This window comes from Aspergillus brunneoviolaceus, assembly GCF_003184695.1.
Source record: "Aspergillus brunneoviolaceus CBS 621.78 unplaced genomic scaffold BO95scaffold_41, whole genome shotgun sequence".
NCBI lineage: Eukaryota > Fungi > Ascomycota > Eurotiomycetes > Eurotiales > Aspergillaceae > Aspergillus > Aspergillus brunneoviolaceus.
In genome coordinates this window covers 149,793-176,136 of record NW_020290771.1, presented here as the reverse complement: position 1 = coordinate 176,136, position 26,344 = coordinate 149,793, and the positions used below count along the sequence as shown (strand labels likewise).

At 54.2% G+C, this 26,344-nt stretch overlaps 9 protein-coding genes across 9 annotated transcripts; 4 read left to right on the top strand and 5 right to left on the bottom strand.

Annotated features, from left to right (window-relative positions):
* Nucleotides 1-28: 28 nt before the first annotated feature.
* Nucleotides 29-1,968, bottom strand: BO95DRAFT_165883 (wax synthase family protein). The gene is made up of 3 exons (XM_025580764.1): nt 1,948-1,968; nt 994-1,845; nt 29-873 (listed from the first exon to the last, which is right to left on the bottom strand). Exons 2-3 carry the CDS (start codon nt 1,698-1,700, stop codon nt 270-272), a joined length of 1,311 nt encoding a protein of 436 aa, XP_025441339.1. The 5' UTR covers nt 1,701-1,845; nt 1,948-1,968; the 3' UTR covers nt 29-269.
* On the top strand, nt 1,813-2,165 carry BO95DRAFT_165940 (uncharacterized protein). The gene has a single exon (XM_025580766.1). It carries the CDS (start codon nt 1,925-1,927, stop codon nt 2,126-2,128), a length of 204 nt encoding a protein of 67 aa, XP_025441338.1. The 5' UTR covers nt 1,813-1,924; the 3' UTR covers nt 2,129-2,165.
* A 400-nt stretch (nt 2,166-2,565) lies between these two features.
* On the bottom strand, nt 2,566-4,687 carry BO95DRAFT_443778 (aldehyde dehydrogenase family protein). Its single transcript, XM_025586729.1, has 4 exons — nt 4,306-4,687; nt 3,033-4,234; nt 2,909-2,978; nt 2,566-2,851 (listed from the first exon to the last, which is right to left on the bottom strand). The coding sequence occupies exons 1-4, from the start codon at nt 4,365-4,367 to the stop codon at nt 2,692-2,694; spliced, it is 1,494 nt and encodes a 497-aa protein (XP_025441337.1). The 5' UTR covers nt 4,368-4,687; the 3' UTR covers nt 2,566-2,691.
* Nucleotides 4,688-6,648: 1,961 nt separating this feature from the next.
* On the top strand, nt 6,649-7,922 carry BO95DRAFT_165806 (pyridoxamine 5'-phosphate oxidase family protein). Its single transcript, XM_025580763.1, has 3 exons — nt 6,649-7,177; nt 7,334-7,797; nt 7,871-7,922. The coding sequence occupies exons 1-2, from the start codon at nt 6,785-6,787 to the stop codon at nt 7,676-7,678; spliced, it is 738 nt and encodes a 245-aa protein (XP_025441336.1). The 5' UTR covers nt 6,649-6,784; the 3' UTR covers nt 7,679-7,797; nt 7,871-7,922.
* Nucleotides 7,923-8,093: 171 nt separating this feature from the next.
* BO95DRAFT_432720 (acyclic terpene utilization AtuA family protein) lies at nt 8,094-10,167 on the top strand (the record flags this gene model as incomplete). The annotated part of the gene is made up of 3 exons (XM_025585069.1): nt 8,094-8,121; nt 8,172-8,533; nt 8,554-10,167. 3 exons carry the CDS (start codon nt 8,094-8,096, stop codon nt 10,165-10,167), a joined length of 2,004 nt encoding a protein of 667 aa, XP_025441335.1.
* ppm1 (protein C-terminal leucine carboxyl O-methyltransferase ppm1) lies at nt 9,988-11,930 on the bottom strand. Its single transcript, XM_025586728.1, has 2 exons — nt 11,620-11,930; nt 9,988-11,545 (listed from the first exon to the last, which is right to left on the bottom strand). Exons 1-2 carry the CDS (start codon nt 11,888-11,890, stop codon nt 10,461-10,463), a joined length of 1,356 nt encoding a protein of 451 aa, XP_025441334.1. The 5' UTR covers nt 11,891-11,930; the 3' UTR covers nt 9,988-10,460.
* Nucleotides 11,931-12,079: 149 nt separating this feature from the next.
* BO95DRAFT_415616 (ubiquitin-protein ligase RKR1) lies at nt 12,080-17,430 on the bottom strand (the record flags this gene model as incomplete). Its single annotated transcript, XM_025584357.1, has 8 exons — nt 12,080-12,673; nt 12,726-13,025; nt 13,086-13,459; nt 13,513-13,929; nt 13,977-14,824; nt 14,879-16,610; nt 16,666-17,092; nt 17,128-17,430. The coding sequence occupies 8 exons, from the start codon at nt 17,428-17,430 to the stop codon at nt 12,152-12,154; spliced, it is 4,923 nt and encodes a 1,640-aa protein (XP_025441333.1). The 3' UTR covers nt 12,080-12,151.
* A 342-nt stretch (nt 17,431-17,772) lies between these two features.
* BO95DRAFT_482900 (TFIIH/NER complex ATP-dependent 5'-3' DNA helicase subunit RAD3) lies at nt 17,773-20,647 on the top strand. The gene is made up of 4 exons (XM_025590268.1): nt 17,773-17,848; nt 17,929-18,385; nt 18,435-18,551; nt 18,614-20,647. Exons 1-4 carry the CDS (start codon nt 17,832-17,834, stop codon nt 20,438-20,440), a joined length of 2,418 nt encoding a protein of 805 aa, XP_025441332.1. The 5' UTR covers nt 17,773-17,831; the 3' UTR covers nt 20,441-20,647.
* Nucleotides 20,648-20,697: 50 nt separating this feature from the next.
* BO95DRAFT_415612 (DNA-directed RNA polymerase I core subunit RPA190) lies at nt 20,698-26,269 on the bottom strand. Its single transcript, XM_025584356.1, has 4 exons — nt 26,024-26,269; nt 25,410-25,901; nt 22,565-25,334; nt 20,698-22,504 (listed from the first exon to the last, which is right to left on the bottom strand). The coding sequence occupies exons 1-4, from the start codon at nt 26,206-26,208 to the stop codon at nt 20,918-20,920; spliced, it is 5,034 nt and encodes a 1,677-aa protein (XP_025441331.1). The 5' UTR covers nt 26,209-26,269; the 3' UTR covers nt 20,698-20,917.
* Nucleotides 26,270-26,344: the final 75 nt, after the last annotated feature.

The window sequence follows — 26,344 nt, the reverse complement described above, 5'->3', positions numbered from 1 at the left end:
TATAGAATGGAAGGATTTAATGAATGGAATGAGTGCTGGCCTTGATTCTTGACAAGAGTTCCTTGTTGCAGTAAGTTTCCTTAAACCTTGAATGCATATCCTATCGAAATCCTCCCCAATAACGAAGATCGATCAATCTAGTCTGCCTGTCGGCATGACATATAGCAAGCTCGATTAAGACTCCTGGTCCAGACAACACCAACTAATCCCTGCTAGACCACTGTCCTATAACCCCTAAACCCCAGCCAAGCCCATACCGAAAATCACAATCACGGCTCCGCCTTGAACACTACCCGAAGCAAAACCGCACCCCCAGCCACCAAGCCCACCAGTGTCGGCAGCTCCCAGCTCGGAACAACTTCCTTTCCACTCGAAGTCGCCGACAGGTCTCCATGTTTGATCATGGTTCGAATGATGGGATAATACCACCAGGACCACGAACACGCAATCCAGAGCACCACCCAGACAGAGCCGACGCAGCGTTGCCAGAGCGGAGGGACACCACCACCACCGCGGATCGCAGCGGGGGTAGCATCAGCATTGACGTCTCCTTTTTTCTGTTTCTGTTCATCTTCAAGCCGCACCGGGGCGCGAGGCCGCCGCGCCGCCGCCGCGCGCCACACATACTGCACCGCATCCTCGAACATGATGGCGACGACATGCGACAGGAAGAACAGTAGTGAGCCGAAGTGTCCGCCCTCTACTCCGGCGACGGTGTTGCCGATCATGTGCATGATCATGGAGAGACTGAAGACGATGAAGACGTTGACGTAGCGCTCGACGAGGGAGGGCCGGGGTAATTTGAGAATGCGGGTGGTGACGCACTTTGAGAAGCTGCTGAAGGGCCAGCGGAGGTATTGGTGCCAGAATTTGCTGAGAGGGCACCATTAAGGGTTAGATACGAGAATATACTCGGATGTTCGAAGAGAGGAGGCAAGAAAGAGTCAGGGAAAGGTGTAACATTGGGGTCTTTCAAATAGAATGGAGACCTACCCCCAGAAACCACGGCACGTGTAGGAATCGGCAAGACTCCCAAATAATGGCGGCCACTGAGACACAGAATGGTCACCCGAGCCGACGAAGAGGATAGCTGTGCCGCGGTACATCATATCCAGGAACAGATAGGAAGGGATCAACCCGATAATGTAGGTGCATGCCAGTCGGCCGGGCCATTGGTCCAGTCGATATGAGAACTCCTGTCCGGGTCTGTAGAACGATTGGTCGGGGTGGAGACGCGGGTGCTCGAGGAGACGAAGGAAGAGACCCTGCCAAATGATGATGGCGAGCTGGCGGACGACGTACTGCGTGCGTCCGGGAGGAGGATCGGTTTGCATCACGGCTGGAAAAGAAGGGATGTTCTTGGGCTGCCATGGTGTTCCGATGCCCCGGATGGTGAGCAGGAGCTGGAAGGCGGCCTTGGACCGGTTTGGCAGTGTGGTCAGGTCGACGTTGGAGATATAAAGGAGATTCATCAGTTGGATGAGGAAGGTGAAGGAGTGGCCGCCGGTCCGCATCTTGAACATAAACGTCGACGCACTGAGGCTATTGAGCACCCCCTCGAGGTAGGCCAGGTAGACCATCGAGGGGAAACAGATCCATCGCATGAAGGAGCCCTTGGGTGTCCGAGTGAGCAGTGTGATCATAATCAAATTCTGCAGAGCCATGACCACACCGCAGCAAAGATCCGCTGAGATCGCCATTTTGGTTCGCTTACCTGGACTCTGATCGGCCCTGGTGCAAGCCAGGCTCTCGGAGACGCCTAGGGCATGATATATCTAGCTTGTTCCCTTGCTCGAAGGACAAGCATTTTGGGACTGTTGCCGTTTGGGGTTTCAATGCAGGGAACTGTGCGACACCAGGAAGTAGCAACCCAAGCAGACACTGTCAGCTCGTCAGTCTACAGCAGCAGCGAAAGCCCAATAGAATGCTAACAAACAGGGAACCCACGAGAAGAAGGCTTTTTGTGTGCTACCTTACCTCTGGGTCCACAACCCTGGTGTCAGGCTATATCATCGTCCCTGTTTTGAGCCTTCAGGGGAAACGAATTAGAGCTGGTGGACATCGACCTGAGGCAGGAACGACCGGTCGCGATAACAAAGCCCATATGGGTGCATGTAAGCAGAGATAAGAGTTGGATGGATAGACTCCAGAGTTTAGTGCAGACCGGTCTAGATGAAGCCTCGCTTCATGACTGGATAAGAGTCATGCCATTGTGTATCCATCCATGTCCTTGTGCCACGATGGATGCACGAAGCTCAGAGCGAGTGCTTTGGCTGCATACAGCGACTCTCTCCTGCTGCTGACAGCCCTACCAGTGGTTGGTAAAGAGGAGGCTTTTTCTCGAGGTCGAGAGCAAGCGAAACAACCTTGAAGGCAGGTGACTGCCCCCGGATGGAGCTAGTGCTCGGGCTATCTTCACCCCGATGTTACTCGGGTCGATTTTGCCCCGAGTGTTCGTTCGCCCTTGGGATCTTCCGCTTTACCTCCTACCAAAGGATATTTCGTGGTGTAATCAGCTACGAAGCACGCTTGTATGACATGATGAACCGATGAGAAGGCATGAGTTATGAAAATCTCGTAAATTCGTATCCTAGAAATTGTTTTACATGAACCAGTCATGGCTACGTGCAACCAAAGCTTAGAACTTCAATGACCCGTCACCGTAGCGAGTCCCTCCACAGTCTCATCCATTTAAGCGAAAGGAGCATCGGTCAGGCGGAAGTGCACAGCCTTGATCTGAGTGTAGTTCTCCAGGGCGTACGAGCCAAGCTCGCGACCGATACCGGACTCCTTGAAACCACCGAACGGCACTTGAGTGTCGAGCATGTTGTAGCTGTTGACCCAGACGGTACTATTTTCACTGTCAGTGTTTGTTCGGTCGAATCTACAAGCGATGATGGATACATACCCAGCACGCATCTGGTTGGCCACGCGGAGGGCGGTGTTGATGTCTTTGGTGTGAATACCAGCGGCAAGACCTGTAGGCGTTCGTCAGTATGAAGGTACAAGGCATTGAGAAGTGAAAGACGTACCGTAGGAAGTGTTGTTACCGATCTTGATGGCGTCCTCGACGTCCTTGAACTTCTGAACGGTGATGACGGGGCCGAAGATCTCCTCCTGGACAATCTTCATGTCCTCGGTCACATCAGTGAAGACAGTTGGCTGGATGAAGTAGCCCTCATCGCCGTGGCGCTCGCCACCAACGGCAACGGTGGCACCAGCCTGCTTGCCGTGGTCGATGTACTCCATGATGCGATCGAACTGGAGCTTGGAGACCTGGGGACCCTGGAAGGTGTCCTTCTCGAAGGGGTTGCCCACCTTGTTCTGGGCGCTACGCTCCTTCAGGCGAGCGACGAACTTGTCGTAGATACCCTCCTGAACCAGAAGACGGGAACCGGCGCAGCAGCACTGACCGTGGTTGTAGAAGATACCGAAGTTGGCCCAGGTGATGGCGTTGTCAATGTCAGCGTCGTTGAAGACGATGTTGGGGGACTTGCCACCCAGCTCGAGAGTCACCTTCTTCAGGTTACTCTTGGCAGCGGCCTGCATGATGGTGCGGCCAACCAGGGTAGAACCAGTGAAGGCAACCTTGTCAATGTCCATGTGGCTGGAGATGGCGGCACCGGCCACACGACCGAAACCGGAGATGACGTTGACGACACCAGCGGGGATGCCCGCCTCGAGCACCAACTTAGCGGCATAGAGGGCAGACAGGGGAGTCTGTTCTGCCGACTTGAGGACGACGGTGTTACCAGTGGCCAGAGCGGGGCCGATCTTCCAAGACCACATGAGGAGAGGGAAGTTCCAGGGGATGATCTGACCGCAAACACCAATGGGCTCGTGGCGGGTGTAGGCGAAGGTCTCGTTGTTTGTGTCAATGGTCTGACCGTGGATCTTGTCGGCCCAGCCACCATAGTAGCGCAAGCACTTGGCAGCGGCGCCAACATCCCCCTTGGCCATGGAGATCGACTTGCCGTTGTCCAGGGCCTCGATGGCGGTCAGGATGTCAGCATCGCGCTCGAACAGGTCAGCCAGCTTGGTCAGGAAGCGGCCGCGCTGGTGAGGAGTGACGTGACCCCAGGAGCCCTCGAAGGCCTTGCGGGCAGCCGCAACGGCAATGTCGACATCCTTCTCCGTAGCTTCGTGAACGGAAACAATAGGCTTCTCGTTGGTGGGGTTGATGGTCTCGAAGGTCTTGCCTTCGACACCCTTGACCCACTCGTTGTTGATGAACCTGATCGTAAAGCAGATAGTTAGTGGTGGGGAGGAAGCATGAGAACGAGTCCACGATGGGGAGACACATACAAGCCCAGAGGCTGTTCGTACTTGGCGAGAGGGGTCTCGATGGTGGTGAAAAGATCAGCCATGGTGTGAAATTAGGATGATAAGGAGGGAAAGGAGAGGCGAGATGAGAGGAGAAGAGGAAGAGGAAGAGGAAGAGGAAGAGGAAGAGAGAATGAGGGGAGGGGGAGGGGAAGCTCCAGTGTTAATAAAGTAACGAACATGGTGAACCATAGCTAGGATCGCCGAGGTGGGGACGGAGGAAACGGAGGAACATTCAAAGGGAAAATGATGGAGGGAGGGGGAAGATGTCGCCGAAGGAGGGGTGGAGGAGGCGAAGCTCTCCCAGTACGGTTAATGCAGTGCAGTACTCAGTATGTAACAGCACAATGGCTTTTAGTATTGCTCATCGCTGTTTCGTCGACCGAACCGGGGAGTCCAGAGGGGAGGGGATGGATTCAAATTACTTCATGGCCCACGCCTTGCGCGCCCCGCTTTGCTCCGTTACTGAACGTTACTGAACGTTACTGAACCTCTCGCTGGCTGGTTTGCCAGTTCCGTGGGTGGGTTTTTTCAGATCGTGCGGGGTTTCCGCAGCAGATTCTCATCTCGCCCACCCTCCTCCATCTTAATAGTTATACTAAGTTACTAACCCATCTACTTACTGGCAAGGTACCAGGTTACTAAGTACAACATTTTCTGCTGGTTTCTTATTTTTTTTATCCTTCTGACTTTTCTATCAGAGAATTCCCGAACGAGACCGGTTTACCCACTCCATCCATCCTGCCCTGCAGCTTATTCTTATCCAGTGCTGTGTGTCACTAGACTAAAAGCCATAGTGGCGCGGAATCTCCCCGCTTAGCCTCGGTGGTGGGGATCTCACCCTCTCGTCCCCTCAACAACCAGTCAATGGGACTCAATGCGGTATAACTCGCGCTTGCTCACTAAATTAGTCTGCCATTCTTATCCCCGGGCAACCCCTCAGCTCCAGGCTCCGTCAGCCAGTTGCAGCTATCTGGACTAGACTCGACTAACTTATTGCCCCAATCCTGCAGGAGATCAACCTGGTCCAATATTTGAATGAATGAATGAGCAAGCAGATCAGCCGGATCAAGGGAACTTATAACTACTCCTCTGCCAATGGATGAAGAAGTGCCCTCCCGAAGGATTGAAAGAAATGAGACATGAACCAATGCCAAGCGGGCTACGGCAACCAAACCAAGCAGACCAACCATGGACTCGAACTCATTCAAACTGACACACCAAGAGGCTTGGCTTCCTGTCGGCCGAGTTCCAGAACCCAAACACGTGCCGCGCCTTCACCACCTTTTTATCTACTCCGTAGTCCGTACTCCGTCCCTACATGCATCGTGATCCCCAGTATATTTAGAGATAGGGGCCCTCTACCTGGCTCTGAGAACTAGGTACTAACGAGTACTCTGGTCTATCCAGAGATAAGCTATCGAGAACTCCCCAAACACTAAAATGTCTCGTCATCCAACTCGTATTGAAGATCAGAGCTTGCCACTGCTAACTTAGCCCCTGCTAGCCCCTCCTTCCCCCACTTACCGTGCATAGAATGATTCTGGCCTATCCCTCCACTCCATGATCACGCACAATCCAAGTACGTAGTTAATAATCGGACTGGTCACGGGACGGGCTTTTCCCCGGACCGACCCCTCGGTACCTTTCTCCCGGTGCCCCGATCGCTGCCTCGGGTTGATTCATCCCGGGCCTGTTGTCCCTGGCTAGGCGTGGTTCAAGAATGGTCGATGGTTTCCATTCTCATCCGATGATCTTGCGAGCAACAAGAGCGATGGATGGGTGATCGAGTACCGAGCAGGCTCTGTCAGTCTTTCTCGCTGTTGTTCAAGATATCCATGATGATGCTGCCTTGGACCATTGAAGGTATTCAGCGCTGCTCATCTCCTGACCTTAACCCCACAGTTTCCACTCACCATGTCACAACACTTGAACTACAGCTGCCCTAGTTGCGATAAGAGGACTCGATGCACTGTGATGGGCTTCTTATCTGAGCATAGCAAACTGATTTTCTTGTCACTTGTTATTATCCATCTTGTCTGAAATCCAGAACTTGTACCGTCAAATGTGGACCGTACCTTGTTCTTGATTGCAATTCGACATGATGCGATGACTTGGACTGACATCCTACATCCGCAAATAAATGCATCATCAATGACTTGAATACCAATAGGTATCTTTGTGTCAGATTGTACAAAGTGAGCAAGCAGCATACGAAAGATCTTCACAAGTCTTCGAGCGGCATTCATGCCGAAAGACTCGAACAATCCCGTGGCAGATGCAAATCCCTGTCGTGCCAGTAAGAGGGCGGCGCGGCTGACGGAGTTGCACCACACCTCCGCGCATTCCTTCGAAGCATCTCCATCCCCTTTTATCTCTGCATCCATCCCACCTTCGATTTCCAAGAGTGTCAAATCAAGCGTCAGTTGAGCTGATCAGATCCTCACTTCCAAGCCATACCATGCCGAAATTCTATCCCTCCATCTCGGACGACCTACGGGATTGGGTCCTGCGTCAAAGCGTCTTCTTCGTCGCTTCGGCCCCGCTGCAAGGTCGCCATATCAATCTATCCCCCAAAGGACTGCCTGATGCCTCGTTGGCCATACTTGGCCCGAATGAGGCTGCTTACATAGATGCGACCGGGTCCGGAAGTGAGACCATTAGCCACGTGCGTGAAAACGGTCGCATAACGGTCATGTTCTGCTCATTCGACACAGCACCCGGGATCGTGCGTTTCTTCTGCAATGGTTCGGTGATTGAATGGGACCAGCCTGAGTTTCCACAATATCTTGACCGTATGGGAGGCAAGGCCGTGGTTGGAGCACGAGCGATCATCCATCTGGACGTGTTTAAGGTTGGATCTCCTGCCTCGTTCTTCTTTGCCTATTTCAAGATATCTGTAACCTTGCACCTGTCGGAGTCGCCTGCAGTATATAGTTCAGGCATTCTTGTGCAGAAATCGGCTGACACAAAAGCTCATCACTAACGTCAATGGTCATACCGGATACAGGTCCAATCGTCATGCGGTTATGGAGTTCCGCGGCTGTCCGTGAAGCTTGATCCCGACACCAACGAATCCAAACCATATCTCAAAGACCGCGACACATTGGGCCACTGGGCAGGCAAGCAGGTGCAGGCGAACAAGATGCGGGCCTACCAAAAGGAGTGGAATTACCGAAGTCTTGATGGGCTGCCGGCACTCTGGACCGCTGTGAAGGATAACAACAAGTTTACCGGGGTGGCACAACTGGGAAACTGGGCTCGTCGCCATCGGGATGATATCGAAACCGCCAAAACAACAGTCTTGGTGCTGTTCATGGCCATGGGGATTATGCACTGGATTGGATATGTGTAGATATACCATGGTTCGCAGTACATCACCACGTTGCGGGTGACATCATCTTGCCCACGATCCTGGCTTTAACTTCCAGCGTGGGTTATGCTTCTGACGATTTGACCGTTAATTAGGTTCAGGTAACTGGGAAATTGCCTTCTACCCTGTAGCGGGACTTTTCGGTAACTCATCATCCATTCTTTGTTTCATTAGATTGAAGTGACCGCCTGAATCCTTGTCAACCCCGCCCTTCGTTCGACCGAATCTCCTCGGCTCAACCCAGATGGTGTCACAGTCACACCGGGGCGCCCTTGCCTTGTCTCGCCTCACATTTTTGTGATAAATTACTCGGAGCTCACTTCCAGCCAAAGGAATTGTCTACTGTACCCGTGACCAGTACCACCACCACCGCCACCACTGTCTATTTACCGTGATTATGGCTTCGCGTTCCGTTCGCATCGCTGGTGAGCCATGAGAGAGACCGTCCTTTCCGCTGTATACTAAGTTACCCCAGGGGCGTCAGGTTCCGCTTCGGATCGACACTATGCCATAGCGGAGTTTGCACGCAACTATCCCCGAGACCCGGTGGACGTTATCACCGCCGATTTCTTGAGCGAGGCCAACATGTCCGCTGGGGCAGCCCGGCGAGTCGACCAGATCCGGGCGCGGTATGAACAGGTGCAACCCGGCCGAGGATCGGCTACCACTACGCCGGCACCTGCATACGAGGCGTCATTTTTGCTTGCCCTCGAGCCGGCCTTGGTGGCCCTTGCCAAGCATGGGGTCAAACTGGCGGTCAATGCAGGGAACGCCGATACGGAGGGCCTCCACGACGCGGTTGTGCAGATGGTGCAGGCGAAAGGACTAGACCTCAAGGTTACTATCTCCACTTGCAGTGGCTGCTGTCTTCGAGGGAATGTGCTCACATTCGGCTGCAGGTCGCTTGGGTATCGGGTGACCAGGTCCTGTCGACCGTCCAAGAGGCACTTTCGTCGGGCAAGTCCGACTTCAAGAGCATCTATACTGGCCAGCCGTTGTCCGAGTGGCCCTTCGAGCCGATCTTCGCGCAGTGCTACCTCGGGGGACTGGGGATTGCAGCCGCGCTAGCCAATGGCGCCGATATCGTCCTGTGCGGACGAGTCTCCGACGCATCCGCCGTCATTGGAGCAGCATACTGGTTCCACGGCTGGCAACGCAGCGACCTCGACCGCCTCGCCAACGCCCTCGTAGCCGGCCACCTGATCGAATGCAGCAACTACGTCTGCGGCGGCAACTTCACCGGCTTCAAGATGCTCGAATCCCTCGGCCGGGACGGATGGACCAACATCGGATACCCCATCGCGGAGATCTCCCCGGAGGGGCAAGTGATCATCACGATGCAAACCTACGCAACCGGGGGCGCCGTTACCGTCGACACCTGCTCCGCGCAGCTGCTGTACGAGATTCAGGGCCCCCGCTACCTCAACTCGGACGTCACCGCCCTGCTCAGCGACATCTCCTTCGAGCAACGCGGCACGAACCGGGTGGCCCTGCGCGGCGTGCGGTCCGCACCCCCGCCCCCAACGACCAAGGTGGGCATCTCCGCGCATGGGGGGTTCCAAGCCGAGGCGGTTTATTTCCTGGTCGGGCTGGACATCGCCGCCAAGGCGCGCATGCTAGAGGCGCAGATCCGCCACGTCCTCGCCCCATACTCCGACGCCTTCACGGCGCTGACCTTCTCGACCCTCGGGTCCGCGCCCGACGACCCGCGCACCCAGGACAGCGCCACCGTGACCTTCCGCATCGTCGCGCAGGCCCACACCGCCGCCGCCCTCGCGCCCCCCCGCTTCCTGCGGCCCATCACCGACAACATCATGCAAGGCTACCCCGGCGCAACCTGGCACCTCGACACCCGCCAGGGCTTTCCCCGGCCGATCTTCGAATACTTCGTCTGTCTCTTGCCGCAGACCGCCGTCCAGCACCGCGTGCACCTGCCCTGGAAGACGGGTGCTGCTGGTGCTGGTCCTCAAACCGTAGACATCGCCCCTCCTCCCGCCGCGCAAGCGGAACTAGCCCCCACTCCCCCACTCCCTGGCCATTCCGCTCCCCCCGCGCCCCCCATCCCCTCAACCACAAACTACGGCCCCACCATCCGCGGCCCCCTAGGCTGGACCGTCCACGCCCGCTCCGGCGACAAGGGCCCCGACGCCAACTGCGGCTTCTGGGTGCGCCATGCGGACGAGTTCCAGTGGCTGCGACGGGTGCTGACCGTGTCGACGGTCCAGGAGCTATTGGGGCCGCAGTACACGTCTACTGACACTGATACCGCCGCCGCCGGTGCTGCTTCCCTGCGGGTGGAGCGGTTCGAGCTGCCTAATCTCCGGGCGGTGCATTTCCTGTTTAGGAACCTGTTGGATCGCGGGGTGTGCGCGACGGTGACGGTGGACTTTTTGGGGAAGAATGTCGCCGAGTTCCTGCGGGCGCGGTTTGTGGATTTGCCGGTGCGGTTCTTGGAGAGGGGGAAGTTGTAGTCTTCTAATCGGTCGGGACCTGGGGTTAGGGTTGGGGGTAAGATGGTTGATTGGTGTTTATATATAGCTGGGCTGGAATATAGTAGGTACTGTACATCGTGGATTGCACTGCAGTTAAGTGACGGTGACCTAGTCATATCAGGGGAGGTAATGCCTCCAGCAACGTAGAATGCGGTGCAGTGCATCTCAGTCAAACACATCCACAGCACAGCTCACACAAACCCCTTGCAGCTTCGCCTGAGCTCCATACCTACTTATACCTAACTTGACGACCCATCCAGCTAACCTCAGGATTAATCCTCGTCCTGCTGCCCCTCCAACCCCCTCCACCCCTCAAACACGTGCTGCTGCCGTCCTCCACCCTCCCTCCACCCCCACGCCACGCAATAATGCCGCGCCAACAACCGCCACTCCTCCATCTCATCCAACATCTCCAGCCCGGCCACGCGCTCCTTCTCCCCCTCCGCCACCCACCGCTCCCACAGGAAATCCACATCCGCCGCCGCCTGCCCGTCCACGAACCCGTGCGCCCGCAGCCGCGCCCGCTGCGCCGCCAGGCTCGCGTACCGGTGCAGCGTCTGCAGCTGGATGCCGCGCGTCGCCAGGTTGGCCACCATCGTGCGCCCGAACGCGTCGTCCGGCCGGATCGGCTCGTAGAGGATGATGCCCAGCGGGGGGGTTGGGGGCGGGCCGTCTGCTCCAGCCCCAGACCCAGCTCCAGCTCCAGCTTCAGCTTTTCCTTCACCGACGGAAGCATCGAAAACCCCAACAAAGAACTCGACCACCCGCCGCGCCTCCTCGGGCTCCAAATAAATCAGACAGCATTCGGAAATCAACACCGTCGGCAGAGTCGGGTCGAGGCCCGGGAGGAGGGTGTCCAGTCGGAGGTCCGCGCCCTCATTCCCTAGATCCCCCTTCCTCGAAGGTGGTGATGACGCTAAAGCAGCCAGCTGGCGGAGATCGATCGGGTGGAGGTGGTAGTGCGGGGTATGCAGGGCGTCGGCGGCGGGGGAGATAGTGACGGTTTGCGGGTCGCCTAACGCGCGCTGCAGGTGGGGGACGGCGCGGATGGCCCGGATTTTGGAGGCGGTGTTGCTGGGGAAGTCGAGTTCGTGGTAGATGATTGTTTGTTCGGGGTGGGGTTGGGTCTGGGTCTGGGTCTGGGTCTGGGCGAGGAGGCGGAAGATGCGGGTGTCGGAGCCGGCGCCGAGGGAGATGATTTGTTTTGGCTTTGGTCGGAGGAGGGTGGGGATGGTGGACTTTGTTGGTGTTGTGGGGGTTCGTTGGGGGGTGTCTGTGTCTGGTCGATGGGGGGTTGTGGAAGGGTGGAGGAATTGCGTGAGCAGGTGGTCGATTGTTGTGGTGCGGACGTAGGTGCCTTTTTTGTGTAGAGGGTTGTTAGTTACGGGACGAGGTTAAGGGACAGGATTTGGAGGGCAGAGGGTTGCGTACCTCGATTGATGATGGGCAGGCGTCGGGTTTCTTGGCCTGGAGGGGTCAAGGCTGATGCAAATGGGTCGTCGAGATAGCCTAGGTTCACGGCACTGAGACGAGAGACGCTGGCGTCATTGTCTGTGCCTTGTACCACTCGGTCTTTGGTGCTGGAGCCTCCTCGTCGAGAGGGAGCATCAGAACCTAACTCGCCTCCGCCACGGCCGCGACCGCGAAGACGAGCGCCGCCGCGACGTAAGGTGTTGAGATTGGGGATCTGTGAAGCTGACATGAGATGAGGGGGAGAGCGGAGTGGAAGGAGGGAAAGGAGGGGAAGGAGGGGAAACTTGGGATGGAAAGGCGGGCGGAGGTTCCGCGGTTGTTCGTTTCGTCCCCGGCGGAAGCGGAGTTCATCCTGCCTGGTTTGTCAGGCATGCATTCTAAATGCGGAGAAACTGGCTGTTCATATGGAGACACGTATGGTAATCAATTCTATCTATACCACTTTTATCACGATAGACAATTCTATGCACAGTGTATACTAAGCACCGCCTCAAACATAAACAAAGTTGTTCCGGCACAGCGGACACGTGCTCTGGTTACTGCTCTTGAACCACCGGAACAGACACACCGAATGGAACGTGTTCTTACACGTCGCGCAGCGCTTGTTCGGCGTCTGCATGTCCGTCGAGATGACACTGTAGCAGATAGCGCACTCGCTCTGGCCCTTGAGCGCCCCCTGCACGTTCTTCCGGAATGCTAGCAGTCCATCTATCATGTTGCCATTGGCAAACATGATGACACCCTGAATGGTCGTCAGCCAGTTCTTCCACTTCCTCTCGTCCACCAGAACACGACTCCGCCCGACTACCAACGCGGGCTGAAGCGGGTAGGCAGGTGGCAGCGAGATCGACAGCGAGACTGGCGGCGAATCCTCGTCGACCGGGATACTGGCGATGATCTCCGCGGTCTTCGGCGCAATCTTCACCTGCAGCGCACGTTCTTCGTTGGGATCTTGCGTCTGAGTCCACTCAGAGACTCCTTGCAATGACTCTTCAATAACCAATGGAGAGATCTAAAAGGGGGAGTCAGTAATCTGCTGCATGATTGCATCCGGTAAGACATACGTATTTCTCAGTCCAGGCTTCTACTGGTCCCTTGATGCGCTTTTTCGTGTCAATCCACCATCCTTTGGTCATGTTGGCCAAATGCTTCAGGCACAGGAAGTACAAGTGCACAAGAAGCCATTGGATCTCCTTTTCAGGGGTTTCAGACTGATCCGGTTCAAAAGAGCGGATGTCAAACTTGGACGCATCAATCATCTTGCCGTGGGACTGCTGGAGAAAGTCGAACGTGAGCTCCAGCAATGAGTCCAAACTCTCATTCTCTCGGATACTAGCAACATAGTTCTCTTGGACAGTGAGAGACTATTTGAATCAGTTAGATGCTGCCTGCTATGGGTGACGTCTTCGGATGTGGAAACTTACCGCATTGACAAAGTGATCGAAGACGATCTTCCAACTCAGCAAATAGGAGCGGAGCTCAGTCCAGGTCCTCTCATTGCCGTAAGATCTATTGATCGAGTCCATCGTCGGTGCGCCAAGCAAAAGAGACACGAGTTCGTCAGGTAGTCGGACCGTCGTCTTCGACAAAGCCACATCGAAAGATACCTGTTCCTGCACGCTGGGAATGTACCGGTGCAGCAGAGTGTAGGCAGTGCGTTGAATAGCTCGGCTCTGCGCCGTCAGAAGCGAGAAGACACTGCTAACGTCCTCTAGATTCTCGACCGGGATGTTCTTGACAAACCGACAGAGCAGGTCAACCGTGATGTCCCGGGGTTGATCGAAGATCGTTGACGAATCTACATGATAATCATTAACAATGTTCTCAGATTGCGAAACGTGATAGACTTACCAAATTTTCGCAAAGTCGAGGTCAAACTGTTAAATAGCTTCGATTTCCGATCCGACCACGCATCCTTCACATCATCATTACTCTCTTCGTCACTGACGATCGATTGTAATCTAGCGAAAAGTCTGTAAGATGACAAGACCACAGGAAGAGCCTCGTCGCCACCACTAGTCCTCTTCCAGGTCGCGTCAAGAATCTCCAAGCAATCTTCCCAGTGAGAGCCGTACATCTCTTGAATGCATGGGAGTACGAATACTAGAGTCTGAAGAATCTCGGCCTTGAGGCTAAGGGATACAGCATCAGATTGAAGGCATTGGGTGAGATGCTTGATCAGGAACATCAAACGCTGGGTGGGTATGGACGCCGCGACGTCCTGGTCCCCAGCGAGCAGGAGGTTAAGGAGAACCAGCTTTCGCAACCCTACCAATTATCAGCATAGTCAAGACATACGAGAAGCCCTTACTGACCGTCTTTATTCTCATCCTGAGGTTTCAGTCCAGTCGAGTCTGCGACAAACTCGTTGCACAGCCGCATACCCGTAGGATTCGATAGAATGACATGGCGCAATGTAGCTACCCAAGCAGCCGAGCGGATGGCATTCGCTTTGCGCATATCCCTGCAAAGCTGGGTGACCTCTTCCGGCGACTTGGCGCTGTTGGAAGAGTCGGCGGTGTCCATGATCTTCACAAAAGCGACTCCGATATGATAGTCGAGTGGAGCAAGATCTTCTAGCCCTTCGAGCTTGTCTTTCCAGAATGCAGAGAGCATAGAGGATATAGTCGCTTCGGCCTCGGCTGCACCCTTTTCGTGGGACCGAGCCCAGCCACTGACGACCTTCCAACCGTCGTTGACAACATCCATATACTCATCCCTTTGTTCAGGAAGCGAGATCCCGCTGATGCCATTACAGTTCTCGATACTCAAATCATCATCAATGAGCTGCAGTGCTAGAGGGATATTGTAGAACAATGTCTCCATCTCAGCCTTGTCCAGGTTTTGGATTAAACCGAAAGAAGAAAGGATTCTGACAGTGAAATAGGCCAATCGGAATGCTGAGGAGGAGTTGTTTGAATCCCTAGGAAGACTTTCATAACGTTGCTGTAGTGTGTCCGACAAATCACGATTGATTAAATGCACAGTACCACTGAGTGGGCTTGTGATGGCAGTTGAAGGTCTTGGAGGGAGTTCGAGGAATGGACCCAAAGCTTTCGCCCAGGACTCGCGAGAAGGCAGAATATCCTTTGCAACCTTCCCAACCTCTTCTGCCTTGGCATTGTGCAGCAGTTCTTCGGCGATAGTTACAAGTGACTCAACCCTAGAAACAGTTAATTCTGATCGTCCTTTTGTCTCTTTCTCGGTTAACACTCACGATAGCGATTGGTCATTGACATTGTCAAAACTGTGCTGTAGAATCTCAAAGCTCGATTTGTTCGCACTCGTCTCGCTAACGATCGACTCCTTCAAGGTCTTGGCCAACGATTCTGCTACGCTTGAAACATCTTCTGATGAAGACTCAGAAAGGAAAAGTAGCTTTCCAGTTAGTTTGGACCCGTGGGGCCCATTCTGGAAAGTTTTGAATGCCAGGGGAACAGCCCGCGCGACTTGAGAGAGACCATGCAAGGTGTCGAAAACCTTGGTATCATCTGACAAGGCATCGATGATTGCTAGGAAGATCGTGTCTGACAGTCCTCCGTGGGAGGTTTCGTTCTGAAGCACTGCGATCACAATTGACCAGTGTAAATCACTCCCATTGCAGGCCCTATCAAGGGCTCGCATGATCAGAGAAATGAGACCACTCTTTTCGTCCAATTCTTGGAAATCGAGGGTGGAAAGTAGCTTTTGTACAGTGTGAGCGTTCGAAGTCTCCGGGTCGAACTGGGCAACTCTCTCCAAAACTTTCTCGAAGCTGGAGCCAAACCCATCCCAGGATCGGCAGGACAGGATAATCGAGATGAGCCTGTCAGCGGAAGGCGACGACAGGAGCTCCGGTGCGTCATCTTGGACAAAGCTCAACAGTGACTGCGAGGCTTTGGCAATCGGCGCAACTTTGAGTACAGTTTGTTCGACAACAGCAGCCGCTCCATACGGCTTGCCATTCCTCGAGCGCAAAACCTCCAGACAGCTATCAAGCAACGAAAGGCTAGTAGCATTGAACACATCCGAAACCTCGGCTTCATGGTCTGTATCTTTTACTCGAGAAAGTAATGAGGCTTCCAAAGCAAGAAAACGCTCTGCTTGCGCGCAGACAGCGTCCTGGGAGGTTTTGAAGTCCTTCGATTGTTCCGGGGAAGACAACTTGACAGCTTCGAGCAAGCTGTCTGACAGCTCTCTCCACGTTTGCTCCAATACATGCTTGTAGCCTAGCGTGGTCAGCACAAAAAGGGCATCTGTGCAGATAGGCTCTGCTGACTGAGGAGGTAGACCCCATTGAGCCTGGTCTGACTCGGGTTTCACATATTGTACAATCAAAGGTCGGAGCCTTTCGCGCAACAAGTTCGTTCCCTCATCCTGACCAAGCCGACCTGCAAGCCACATAACAGTATCAATGTAAGCTTTCCAGCCAACAGCTCGGTTTTGCCGAGGCTCGTCTCTGGAGTTTAGTCCCTCCTGGAAAGTCTCTGTCAGAGCACGGGCACTCGTCACTCCGACGTTATTCTCATCGGTTGATTTTGAATCAACCTGTGCAAGAGTCTTGATTGGAATGATCTGCAGCAGCTCGTAAAAATTGGTCCAGAAGGAGCTTGCGCCACCCTGAGAACCTTTCTGAAGATATTGAAGTAATCTCTTGGAAGACGAGGACTTTCCGGAGTAATCTTCAGTCCACAATTGAGGCCTTGCGGAGGTCACATGCAGGATAGTCTCGGAGAGTTCCGATGCGGAGCCCAATTGGCTACAGTGCAGTGACTTGCCAATCAGAGCAGCACTGATGAGTTTCCAATCCAGTTCCTCCGGCTGCTTGGAGACTGCAGTGCGCGCAAGAACATAGAGTGACCGGCGCACGAAAGCATCTTCATGATACGATAGAGCCCACAGGGACTTACTTCCTAGAAGTGTCTCTATCGTGGGTGTTGCCTTCTCAAGGTCCTCTTGTGCGGAGTTTCCTGCATTGAAGCTCGTCAGATGAAGTGTGGGCAAACTACAAAAGAACATTCATACCGAGTATCCTGTTGAACAGCAAGAGGGCAGTTCCAGCCACTCGTGCATATTTGGCTGTGGCGTCATCTGCCTTCACAGTCCTCTCATCGCTCAACGTTTGAGGGGTCTGTTGGAGAATGACATCATCTACGAAATCCAGAATGGAGGACTGGTAAACTTTCCATACACCGTTCCTCTTCTCGTCGGTCGAGAATACGCGCGTGAATGATTCCAGCGCAGCGCGATGGACTGGCCGATCGTTGTCGTAAAGTCCCGCAAGCCATGCTCCAATGACCTTGGGCAAGAAGCGAGCAATGCGCTTTCCGACAAGAGACGCAATAGATCCCTGGGTCGAGTGCGCTGTTTGTCTCACCCTCCGAGAAAGATCTATCGAGGCGCGTGGGTAGATCCTGACCTGCCGAGATACCGAACCACGATCAACCGAATGCTCTAGTGCGGCGTGAGAAGTCAATGTAAACCTACCCAAGCTTCCAGGAACCCATCATCAAGGGTCCCATTGCGACTCTCGACAGCCAAAACGTGGTCGCGCAAGTCGTCCAGAGCCTTTGTGCGGGTAACCTCATCCTTCTTGAGGAAATTCTTGAATGCGATTGTCAACTGCGCCTCCGATATGCGAGATAGATCCGGAGGCTCTGTGACGTATGTAAGTGATGATGGTTCCCTTCCCTGACTGGAGAATGCGCTGGAGAATCCTCCAAATGAGCCAAATGTGCTAGCAGCAGCCCGGCTGCTTGAGGCCTGAGACTTGTACTTTTTGCTGCTCATAGTAAAGTGGGGGATGGCGGGGTGTAAAGAAAATGACGAAATCGGTTACTGGAAGGTGATTGACTCGAGATATTGGCCAGCAGGTGCACTCCAGGGGGGATTCGGTCCAGTCCGCTGGGTACAAACAGAGAGTAGTTCACGCCGGACAGTCCTGCACTCCAAAATACCCCATCGATCGGGCTGTAAGTTAGTTGTAATTGTCCTCATCTCAAATCCGGCGGCATGGACTCCATTATCGGCGTCCCTATCGGGCATTTCACGTGACCTGGTATCATCGATCCCCCGATCGGGCAAAAGCCGGCGCGGTCTACAAGAAGAGGCAAAAAGATAGAAGCGACGGAGAAAAGAGCTCTGGTCAGCTTCCTCTTCCCCGTCGCGAGCACCGCGCTCATCCCGTCACAATGAAGTTCTTCATTGAGTAAGTCTCACTGGCATTCCTGCCTTCCCCCGCTAAGCGTATTCAGCAGAAACAAGCTTCTAATCTCATCCGGCGTCTAGTGATCTCCCCGTGCTCTTCCCTTATCCTCGCATCTATCCCGAACAATATGCCTACATGTGCGATCTCAAGAAGACCCTCGATGCCGGGGGTCACTGCGTCTTGGAGATGCCTTCGGGTACCGGAAAGACTGTCTCGCTGCTGTCGTTGATCGTAGCATATCAGCAGCATTATCCCGAGCATAGGAAGCTCATCTACTGCTCTCGAACGATGTCCGAGATCGAGAAGGCGCTGGCCGAGCTGAAGGCCTTGATGAGTTTCCGCGCCAAGGAGCTGGGATACACTGAAGATTTCCGCGCGCTCGGGCTAACTAGTCGAAAGAATCTGTGTCTGCATCCGTCGGTCAAACGAGAAAAGAGTGGTACAGTGGTCGACGCAAGATGTCGGAGTTTAACTGCGGGATTCGTGAAGGAAAAGAAGGAGCGGGGCGAAGATGTTGAGTTGTGCGTTTACCATGAGGTATGGAGAGTTTCTCACAGGTTCGTGACGATTGACTGACGCTCTACAGAACCTTGACCTTCTCGAACCGCACAACCTCGTACCTCCGGGTGTCTTCACCCTTGATGGGTTAAGTAGATATGGCGAAGAACACAAGCAATGTCCATACTTCTCGGCCCGTCGCATGGTATGTTCTCACAGTATCTGGTAGGGTGGATTCTATGCTAATGTTGCCCGCCTCCCCCATAGATGCCTTTCTGTAACGTCATTATCTATTCCTACCACTACCTCCTCGATCCGAAGATCGCCGAAAGAGTGTCGAAAGAGCTATCCAAGGACTGTATAGTTGTCTTCGACGAAGCGCATAACATCGACAACGTCTGTATTGAATCTCTGAGTATCGACTTGACTGAGGATTCGTTGCGGAAGGCCACACGCGGTGCGAACAACCTCGAACGCAAAATCAGCGAGATGAAGAGCTCGGATGCTGAGAAGCTCCAAAACGAATATACCAAGCTGGTTGAAGGCCTTCGAGAGGCCGAGCAAGCTAGAGAGGAGGATCAATTCATCTCAAATCCAGTCCTTCCAGATGACTTGCTCAAGGAAGCTGTACCAGGGAATATCCGTCGCGCCGAACACTTCGTCACCTTCCTCAAACGGTTCATTGAATACCTGAAGACCCGAATGAAGGTCACACACACTATCTCCGAAACACCATTATCATTCTTGACGCACGTCAAGGATCTCACATACATCGAGCGAAAGCCATTACGATTCTGCGCTGAGCGTTTGACGTCACTCGTGCGCACACTCGAACTCATCAACATAGAGGACTACCAACCGCTGCAAGAGGTTGCAACCTTTGCAACCTTAGTTGCCACATACGAAAAGGGCTTTTTGTTGATCTTAGAGCCATTCGAGTCGGAGGCAGCTACAGTACCCAACCCGGTGCTGCATTTTACCTGTTTAGATGCCGCGATAGCGATCAAACCTGTCTTCGACCGATTCAGCTCCGTCATCATCACATCGGGTACCCTGTCACCCCTTGAAATGTACCCTAAGATGCTAGGCTTCGAAACCGTCCTCCAAGAATCATACAGCATGACCCTTGCCCGCCGATCCTTCCTGCCCATGATCGTCACGCGCGGATCCGACCAAGCCCAGATTTCCTCTTCGTTCCAGATCCGTAACGACCCCGGCGTCGTGCGCAACTACGGCAACATGGTCCTGGAGTTCTCCCGCATCACCCCCGACGGGATCGTCGTCTTCTTCCCGTCCTACCTCTACATGGAATCCATCATCAGCATGTGGCAGGGCATGGGCATCCTGGATTCCATCTGGAACTACAAGCTGATCCTCGTCGAGACCCCGGACGCGCAGGAGTCCTCGCTGGCGCTGGAAACCTACCGCACAGCGTGCTGCAACGGCCGCGGGGCGCTCCTCTTCTGCGTCGCGCGCGGCAAGGTCTCCGAGGGCATCGATTTCGACCACCACTACGGCCGCGCGGTGATCAACATCGGCGTGCCCTTCCAGTACACCGAATCCCGCATTCTGAAGGCCCGCCTCGAGTTCCTCCGCGAGAACTACCGCATCCGCGAGAATGACTTCCTCTCCTTCGACGCCATGCGGCACGCCGCCCAGTGCCTGGGCCGCGTGCTCCGCGGCAAGGACGACTACGGGGTCATGGTCTTGGCGGACCGGCGCTTCCAGAAGAAGCGCAACCAGCTCCCCAAGTGGATCAGCCAGGCCATGCTCGAGAGCGAGACCAACCTCAGCACCGACATGGCCGTGGCTACCGCCAAGAACTTCCTGCGCACCATGGCCCAGCCGTTCAAGGCGCGCGACCAGGAGGGCATCTCCACGTGGAGCCTGGCGGACTTGGAGAAGCATCGCGAGAAGCAGAAGCTCGAGGAAGAGAGGTTGCGGCGGGAAGAAGAGCTCGCCAATGCACGGGCCCCCAATGGTGCTGGTGCTTATTATGGTGGCGGCGGCGGTGGCGGCGGTGCCGCGGCCCCGCCGGACGATGAGTTCGACGATGACATTGATGAAGATCTAATGATGTTGGATGCTCAGTGACCTGCAGGCGCGTCCATGGGTTTCCTTTTTCCCGCCCACCTTTACAACCTTGACTTGTTTTACCCATTTTGTTTTTTATCACGGTCAAGGGGAAAAAATGCTTGCATAGATTGCATGATACCACGGATGGTTCGGTGTTGGAAAGGGTCGATAATATGTACAGTACATTACAGCGCAGCTACTTACTCGAAAGAAAAAATCTCAACGTACTTGCCGAGTCTTCTTGTTTATTGTTCAGGTCAAAAAAGGTTCATACTCTTTATTGAATGCTATATCTTAAGGAACTAATAAGAAGGACTTTTTCTTATTCCGCTGAAAGACAACTCCACAGAAATCGTTGAACACGTCATAGACACGACGAAATGGGAAGACAGAAAGGAAGTGCGTAGAGTTACATGCAAAATCAGACAGGCAAGCATATACAACGAGAAGAAATGCATACACAGTGCGAGGGGCGAGGGGCGAGGAGGTGTTGGTCTATGCCACGGGGGCAAGGACATCGAACGCACCTGTACCCACGATGCCGGTACGGCCGACAACGATGCGGGCACTGGGACTCTTGAGGTTGTCGAAGTCTCTCTCGACCACCGCCTCCTTGAGGTAGCCGACGGTCGTCTCGAAACTCATCTTGGCCAGGGGCGAGGAGCTGTCCTTCACCAGACCGTTGCGGTTGAAGGGACGGAAGCCACCGGACTGGGTCATCACGTCACCGATCAGGTTCAGATGGCGGTTGTCGACGGAGATGCTGTGACCCTCGAAGACGTCGGACATTTCCTTGACGATGGCGGCACGCGCGGCCTCCACGCCATAGAGGGTGAGCATGTGGTGAATCGAGTTGGTGTAGAGGGAGTGGGGCTTGATGATGTCCTGGTAGTCGCGCATGGCGAGCAGGTTGACACCTTCCGTGATGACATAGGCGGGCTCGCCCTTGACAGGATCCGCCGCGACGAACGTGCAGTTGCCCAGGCCAGGGATGGATTGGATGACCGCAGTGCGGGCAGCGTCTTCGACCAGAGGCAAGAGCAGAAGCTTGGGGGTGTCAATATCGTACTGCAGCTGGATAGTGCAGGATCCGCCCTTCTTGGGGTTGAACTTGAATTGAGTGACCTCGCCGTACTTGTTCTTGATGTCCTCCTCACGCAGCTTGGCGTCCTTGCCTTGCTCCTCGGAGTCGGAGTCGGAGGCGTCATCCATCTCGACATCACGCTTCTGGCGCGTGTTGTCACCCTCGTCATCCTCGTCCTCGTCCATGGCATCTTGCTGGCGCACCATGCTCTCCTCTTCATCCTCCGGGCCTTCGTAGGAGACCTGGTTGTTGCGGTTCTGGTTGCCCCGGGACCGCTTGGCGTCGTCCTCATCGTCTTCGACATCGTCATCCATGGGCTCTTCTTCGGCATCCCGACCGCTGGGGGCATCCTGGACCGTACCAACGGAGACACCAATCTCAGGCTGAGCGGTCGAGAACTTCTTCAATGTCTTCTCGTCATTACGCTTCTTGAGCTCGGCCTTGGTAAGCTTCACGAGTCTCGGGATGAACTTGTTCTGCAGAGCATTTTGCACATCCTTGGTCGTGATAGCATACTCGGCGGTGTACTCATCAGGAGGGAAGAACGCGATCTCGATGTCGTAGATCTTGGCCTTCATGCTGCCGGAAGAAACTCTCTCCTTGATCTGGACCTTGTCAACAACCTCTGCAATGCTGAGCTTGCTGATGGCCTTGGCGAATCTTTCAGAGTGCTCCCTAGAGAGCTCTTCGTTCAGATAAAGGGTCATGGTAGGGGTCATGATGTGGGCACTAGCTGTCATGACAATTTCACGAAGACGGGGAATACCCAGCGTGACGTTCTTCGCGGAGTGACCAGCCAAGTGGAAGGTGTTCAGAGTCATCTGAGTGGAAGGTTCACCAATAGATTGACCGGCCACAATACCAACGGCCTCACCAGGGTCCACAACCGACTTCATGTACTTCATGTTCATCAGAGTGTTGAATGACTTCTTGGTGATAACACCCTCGATGCTCTTCTTCTTATCCCTGAGCAGTCCATCGGGGTTGGCATCCTCGTACTATTATTATAAATGTGTCAGTTATGCTGGACAGCTGATTGATTCTCAATGGACGCTTACCTTCTTGAGTGCTTGCGAGAACGCTTCGGAAATACTGCCCAGATTACCTCCAGGGTGATAGAGAGAAAGGACAGGATCCATAGCATCGACCTTGCCCGTCTTGCGAACCTTCTTAATAGCATCCTTATGCCAGTTGGCGACCTCTTCCTTCTCCAGACCGTGGAAGTCGCTGGTCAGATTGACCTGCGACATGATGGAGAGGTAATTGGATGCCAAGAAGTCGAAGTTCTTGAGGTGAACCTGCTTCGTGATATCCAATCCATCCTCACCGTACAAAAACTGGACAATGGATCCATCGGAAGCCTCACGGACCGAAGTGTCATACTCCGCTCTCAATCCCTCCATTCCCTTGATCAAACAACGCTGCAGATAACCGGATCTGGAAGTCTTGACGGCAGTATCAATCAGACCCTCACGACCAGCCATGGCGTGGAAGTAATATTCCTGGGGCTTGATACCAGTCAAGAAACGGCCACACACGTAACCACCAGCCATGGGATTCGTGTCATACGCCCGGAAAGAGGGCAGCGTCTTACCGCTCACCATGACAGGTACACGGCGACCTTCCAAAACCTGCTGTCCAAGGTTGCAGGAAATCAGGTTGGCGTTGACACTAGATCCCTTGGCTCCGGAGATTGTCATCGACTGCATCTGGTTCCAGGGGAATGGCTTAACAAGACCATTAGGAAGACAGGCTTGAGTGATCTCAGTAGACAGCTTCGCGTTACGGGCGTTGGAAACGCTATCGAGACCACTCTGCTTCTCATCGTCGCGAAGAACTTCCTCCAGACGCCGGGTCAGCTCGGCGTCCTGGTCGGCGCCTGTAGTCTCGTCGAGAGTGACATACTTGAGCGCGACCTCACGACCCATGGCGGCAGCCTCGCTGATCTTTTCTCTGCGTACGCGGTCACCTTCCTTAGTCAAGCGAAGATCATCGATTCCACAAGTGAAAGCGCGCATGTTGAGGAACCTGGTCAGAAGACGACCCAAGATACTGATCAAGCGACCCGCAATGGTGTGTCCGTAAATTTCGTGAATGGCATCAACCAAACCGCCAGCAGTGGGACCGATTTGCTTCTTGTCGAGAATACCGCAAAGCAGCTCTCCATCCTTGAAAATGACTGTGCCTTCTTCATTGCCCTCACCCCAGCGGTCACCGGGCGTCGAGGACTTGCTCTTCAAGTTGAGACCGGCTCTACCCGGGGGCATGATGTTCTTGAGAATAGTGGTGATAACTTGTTTGCCGGTCCAGAGAGGCTTGGGTCGAATGACCGCCGGGCCGATGAGTTGAATCCGGTCGGTAATGGTGTGAGAGTTCTCGGGTCTAAGACAGCTGTACAAGAGCTCGTGATAGTCCTCCTCATCGAAAAAACTGTCTCGGCAGGTGAACCAGGTGCTCATGGAGATGTGATCCTGAATCAAACCACGCAGAGGCTTGCCGGACGTTGCGACAAGGTACTGATGGTCCGCATCCGCAAGCATCATGGCCTCCGATCGGGCGAGTTCGTTCTGAGGGAAGTGCATGTTCATCTCGTCACCATCGAAATCCGCATTGTAGGTATTACAGTTAGCGTAGTGCATGCGAATGGTTCTCTCGTTGGGGAGAACACGGGCCTTGTGACCCATGATAGACGGCTTGTGGAGGGTAGGCTGACGGTTCATCAACACAACATCACCAGTGGTAAGATGACGGTAGACTTTCTTGTTGCGAGACCCCTTCATGCGCCAGTTCGACGGCGCAAGCAGTTGGTTAGCCAGAGCGGTACGCTCGTCCAAGCTCTTGAACTTGAGGTTGGTGACCTGTCCCAATTCATTCTCAATGGCAGAAGCACCCGGGTATTTGTCGGGACCGTTGATGACCGCTTGTTTCATTTCCCAGAAGTTGTGGTTGGTCACAGGCTCGGGGTAAGTCAACTTCTTAGCGAAAACCATGGGGACACCAATTTCATTGGTCTCAATGTTCGGGTCGGGGGAGATGACACTGCGAGCGGCAAAGTTGACACGCTTTCCCATCATGTTTTTCCGGAAGAGACCCTCCTTCTTTTCCAAAATCTGCTTGATACCGTTGGGGCCGGCGGCGGCAGCTGGTCCAGCGGAGGCATTTCGGTCACGGTCGATAAGACCGTTCACAGTATCCTGGAGCTGAACAATGGAGTGAAGCAGGTCACGGTAATCGCGAACACGCATAGCAGCACTGGAGCTGCTGCTTTGTCTTTCCTTGCTGATCTGGTTGATGATGTCGCAGTTCTTCAGAATACTCGTAAAGATGGTGTTTTGCTGGGCCTCCAAAATAGCGCCAGCTCCTTGCTGTGCGGCGGGACGATATCTGTTGGGCGGCACCAAGATGTTCTTGATGAAGAACATGTCTGCGCTAACTCGGGATTCCTTCTTCGGTAACGGTCGAGAATTGTACACGAGAGTCAGGATTTCCGCTTCCTTCTCAAAAAGCAAGGTCAATGCGGCATGAACTTCGGGAGAAGGCATGTATTGCTGGCCTTCACCGGCGGTCTGTTTCTTGTTCTCGAGCTCAGTGACAACAGCATTTCCACGGGCAACTTCCTCCTCGGCTCCATGAACCTGAGATGCGGTGTCCGAGGCTCCGTCCGCCTGTGCCTCCTTATCCTTGCTATTGAACTTCTGAGCTTCCTGAAGGAGGATCAAAGAGTTGGGCGCTTGGAATCCAGCCTGCAGCATAGCGTGTTTGGACTTCTCAGGTAGAGCCTTGCGGAAAACCTTCGAGAACTTATCTTTCCGATAGGACGGCGAGATACTGCAGAGCGATTTTGGTCAACCGAGAGCTGACTAGAAAGAAGGACGTGTGGAAAATATGGGAGTGATAACGTACCCACTGCAGCTGGCACACTTGCCTGGAGTGCCGATGGCTTTCATGAACTCTCTCACGAGGAACCGGCGCTGCTCCGCAGCCAAGGGGTTCTTCGCACCAGCCATAAGACCCTTCAGTCTTCCATCTGCTTGCGCTTGTCGGATGCATTTCTTGACGTAGGAGGTTCTGCGAGCCATCTTGTCGTCATCATCCTCATCCTCATCGCTGGATCCTTCGCCGTCTTTGGCAGCCTTTCTCTTGTTGCCCGTCGAATGAGCCATCGTATCAATAACAGCAACCTCCTCGACCAAGCCATACTGCAGGAGTCGCAATTTGCAGGCATAAGTGTTGATTTCGAAGCGAGACATTTGGAAGCGATGGCAGTAGACACATTGCGCCTTCAAGAGACGGTACATCTGTTCGAAATGGGTGGGATTGTACACACGGACTGGCAGCTCAACATGACCAGAATGGCCAGTGCAAGACCAGGAAGACTGCCGACATGTTGTGCAGCTGGTTTCCGTCAGTTCAGGACCCCGCTATTGGCATACATTTCCGGGAATTTGGAGAAGAGCGAAATGACACGACGAAGTCGATATCCCAAGTAAGAAATGAAGAGGGGATCTTGAACTTACACATGATCACCCCAGGCACCCAGAGCTGGGTCATAGAGACCACCGGGAACAGGGTTGTTGAAGGAATCCAGCGCCGGGGTGTTCTGGATTCGCTTTACAGAGAGAGCTTTGATGTCTTCATCGGTGTAGACGCCAAAGTCAATCCCCGCAATGGTGGAAGCCACCGGTCGTGCGAAGGTCGCCATGATGTCCCCGTGCAGCTCTTGGAGCAACGGGTGGTGCGATGCCTTCGTCCTTGAATGGCTGCTGGCCTGGGGAGATCGATCGAAAAAGCGGGTTCGTCGGCCGCGACGATGCGAAAAAGTTGCACCCAACTTTTTT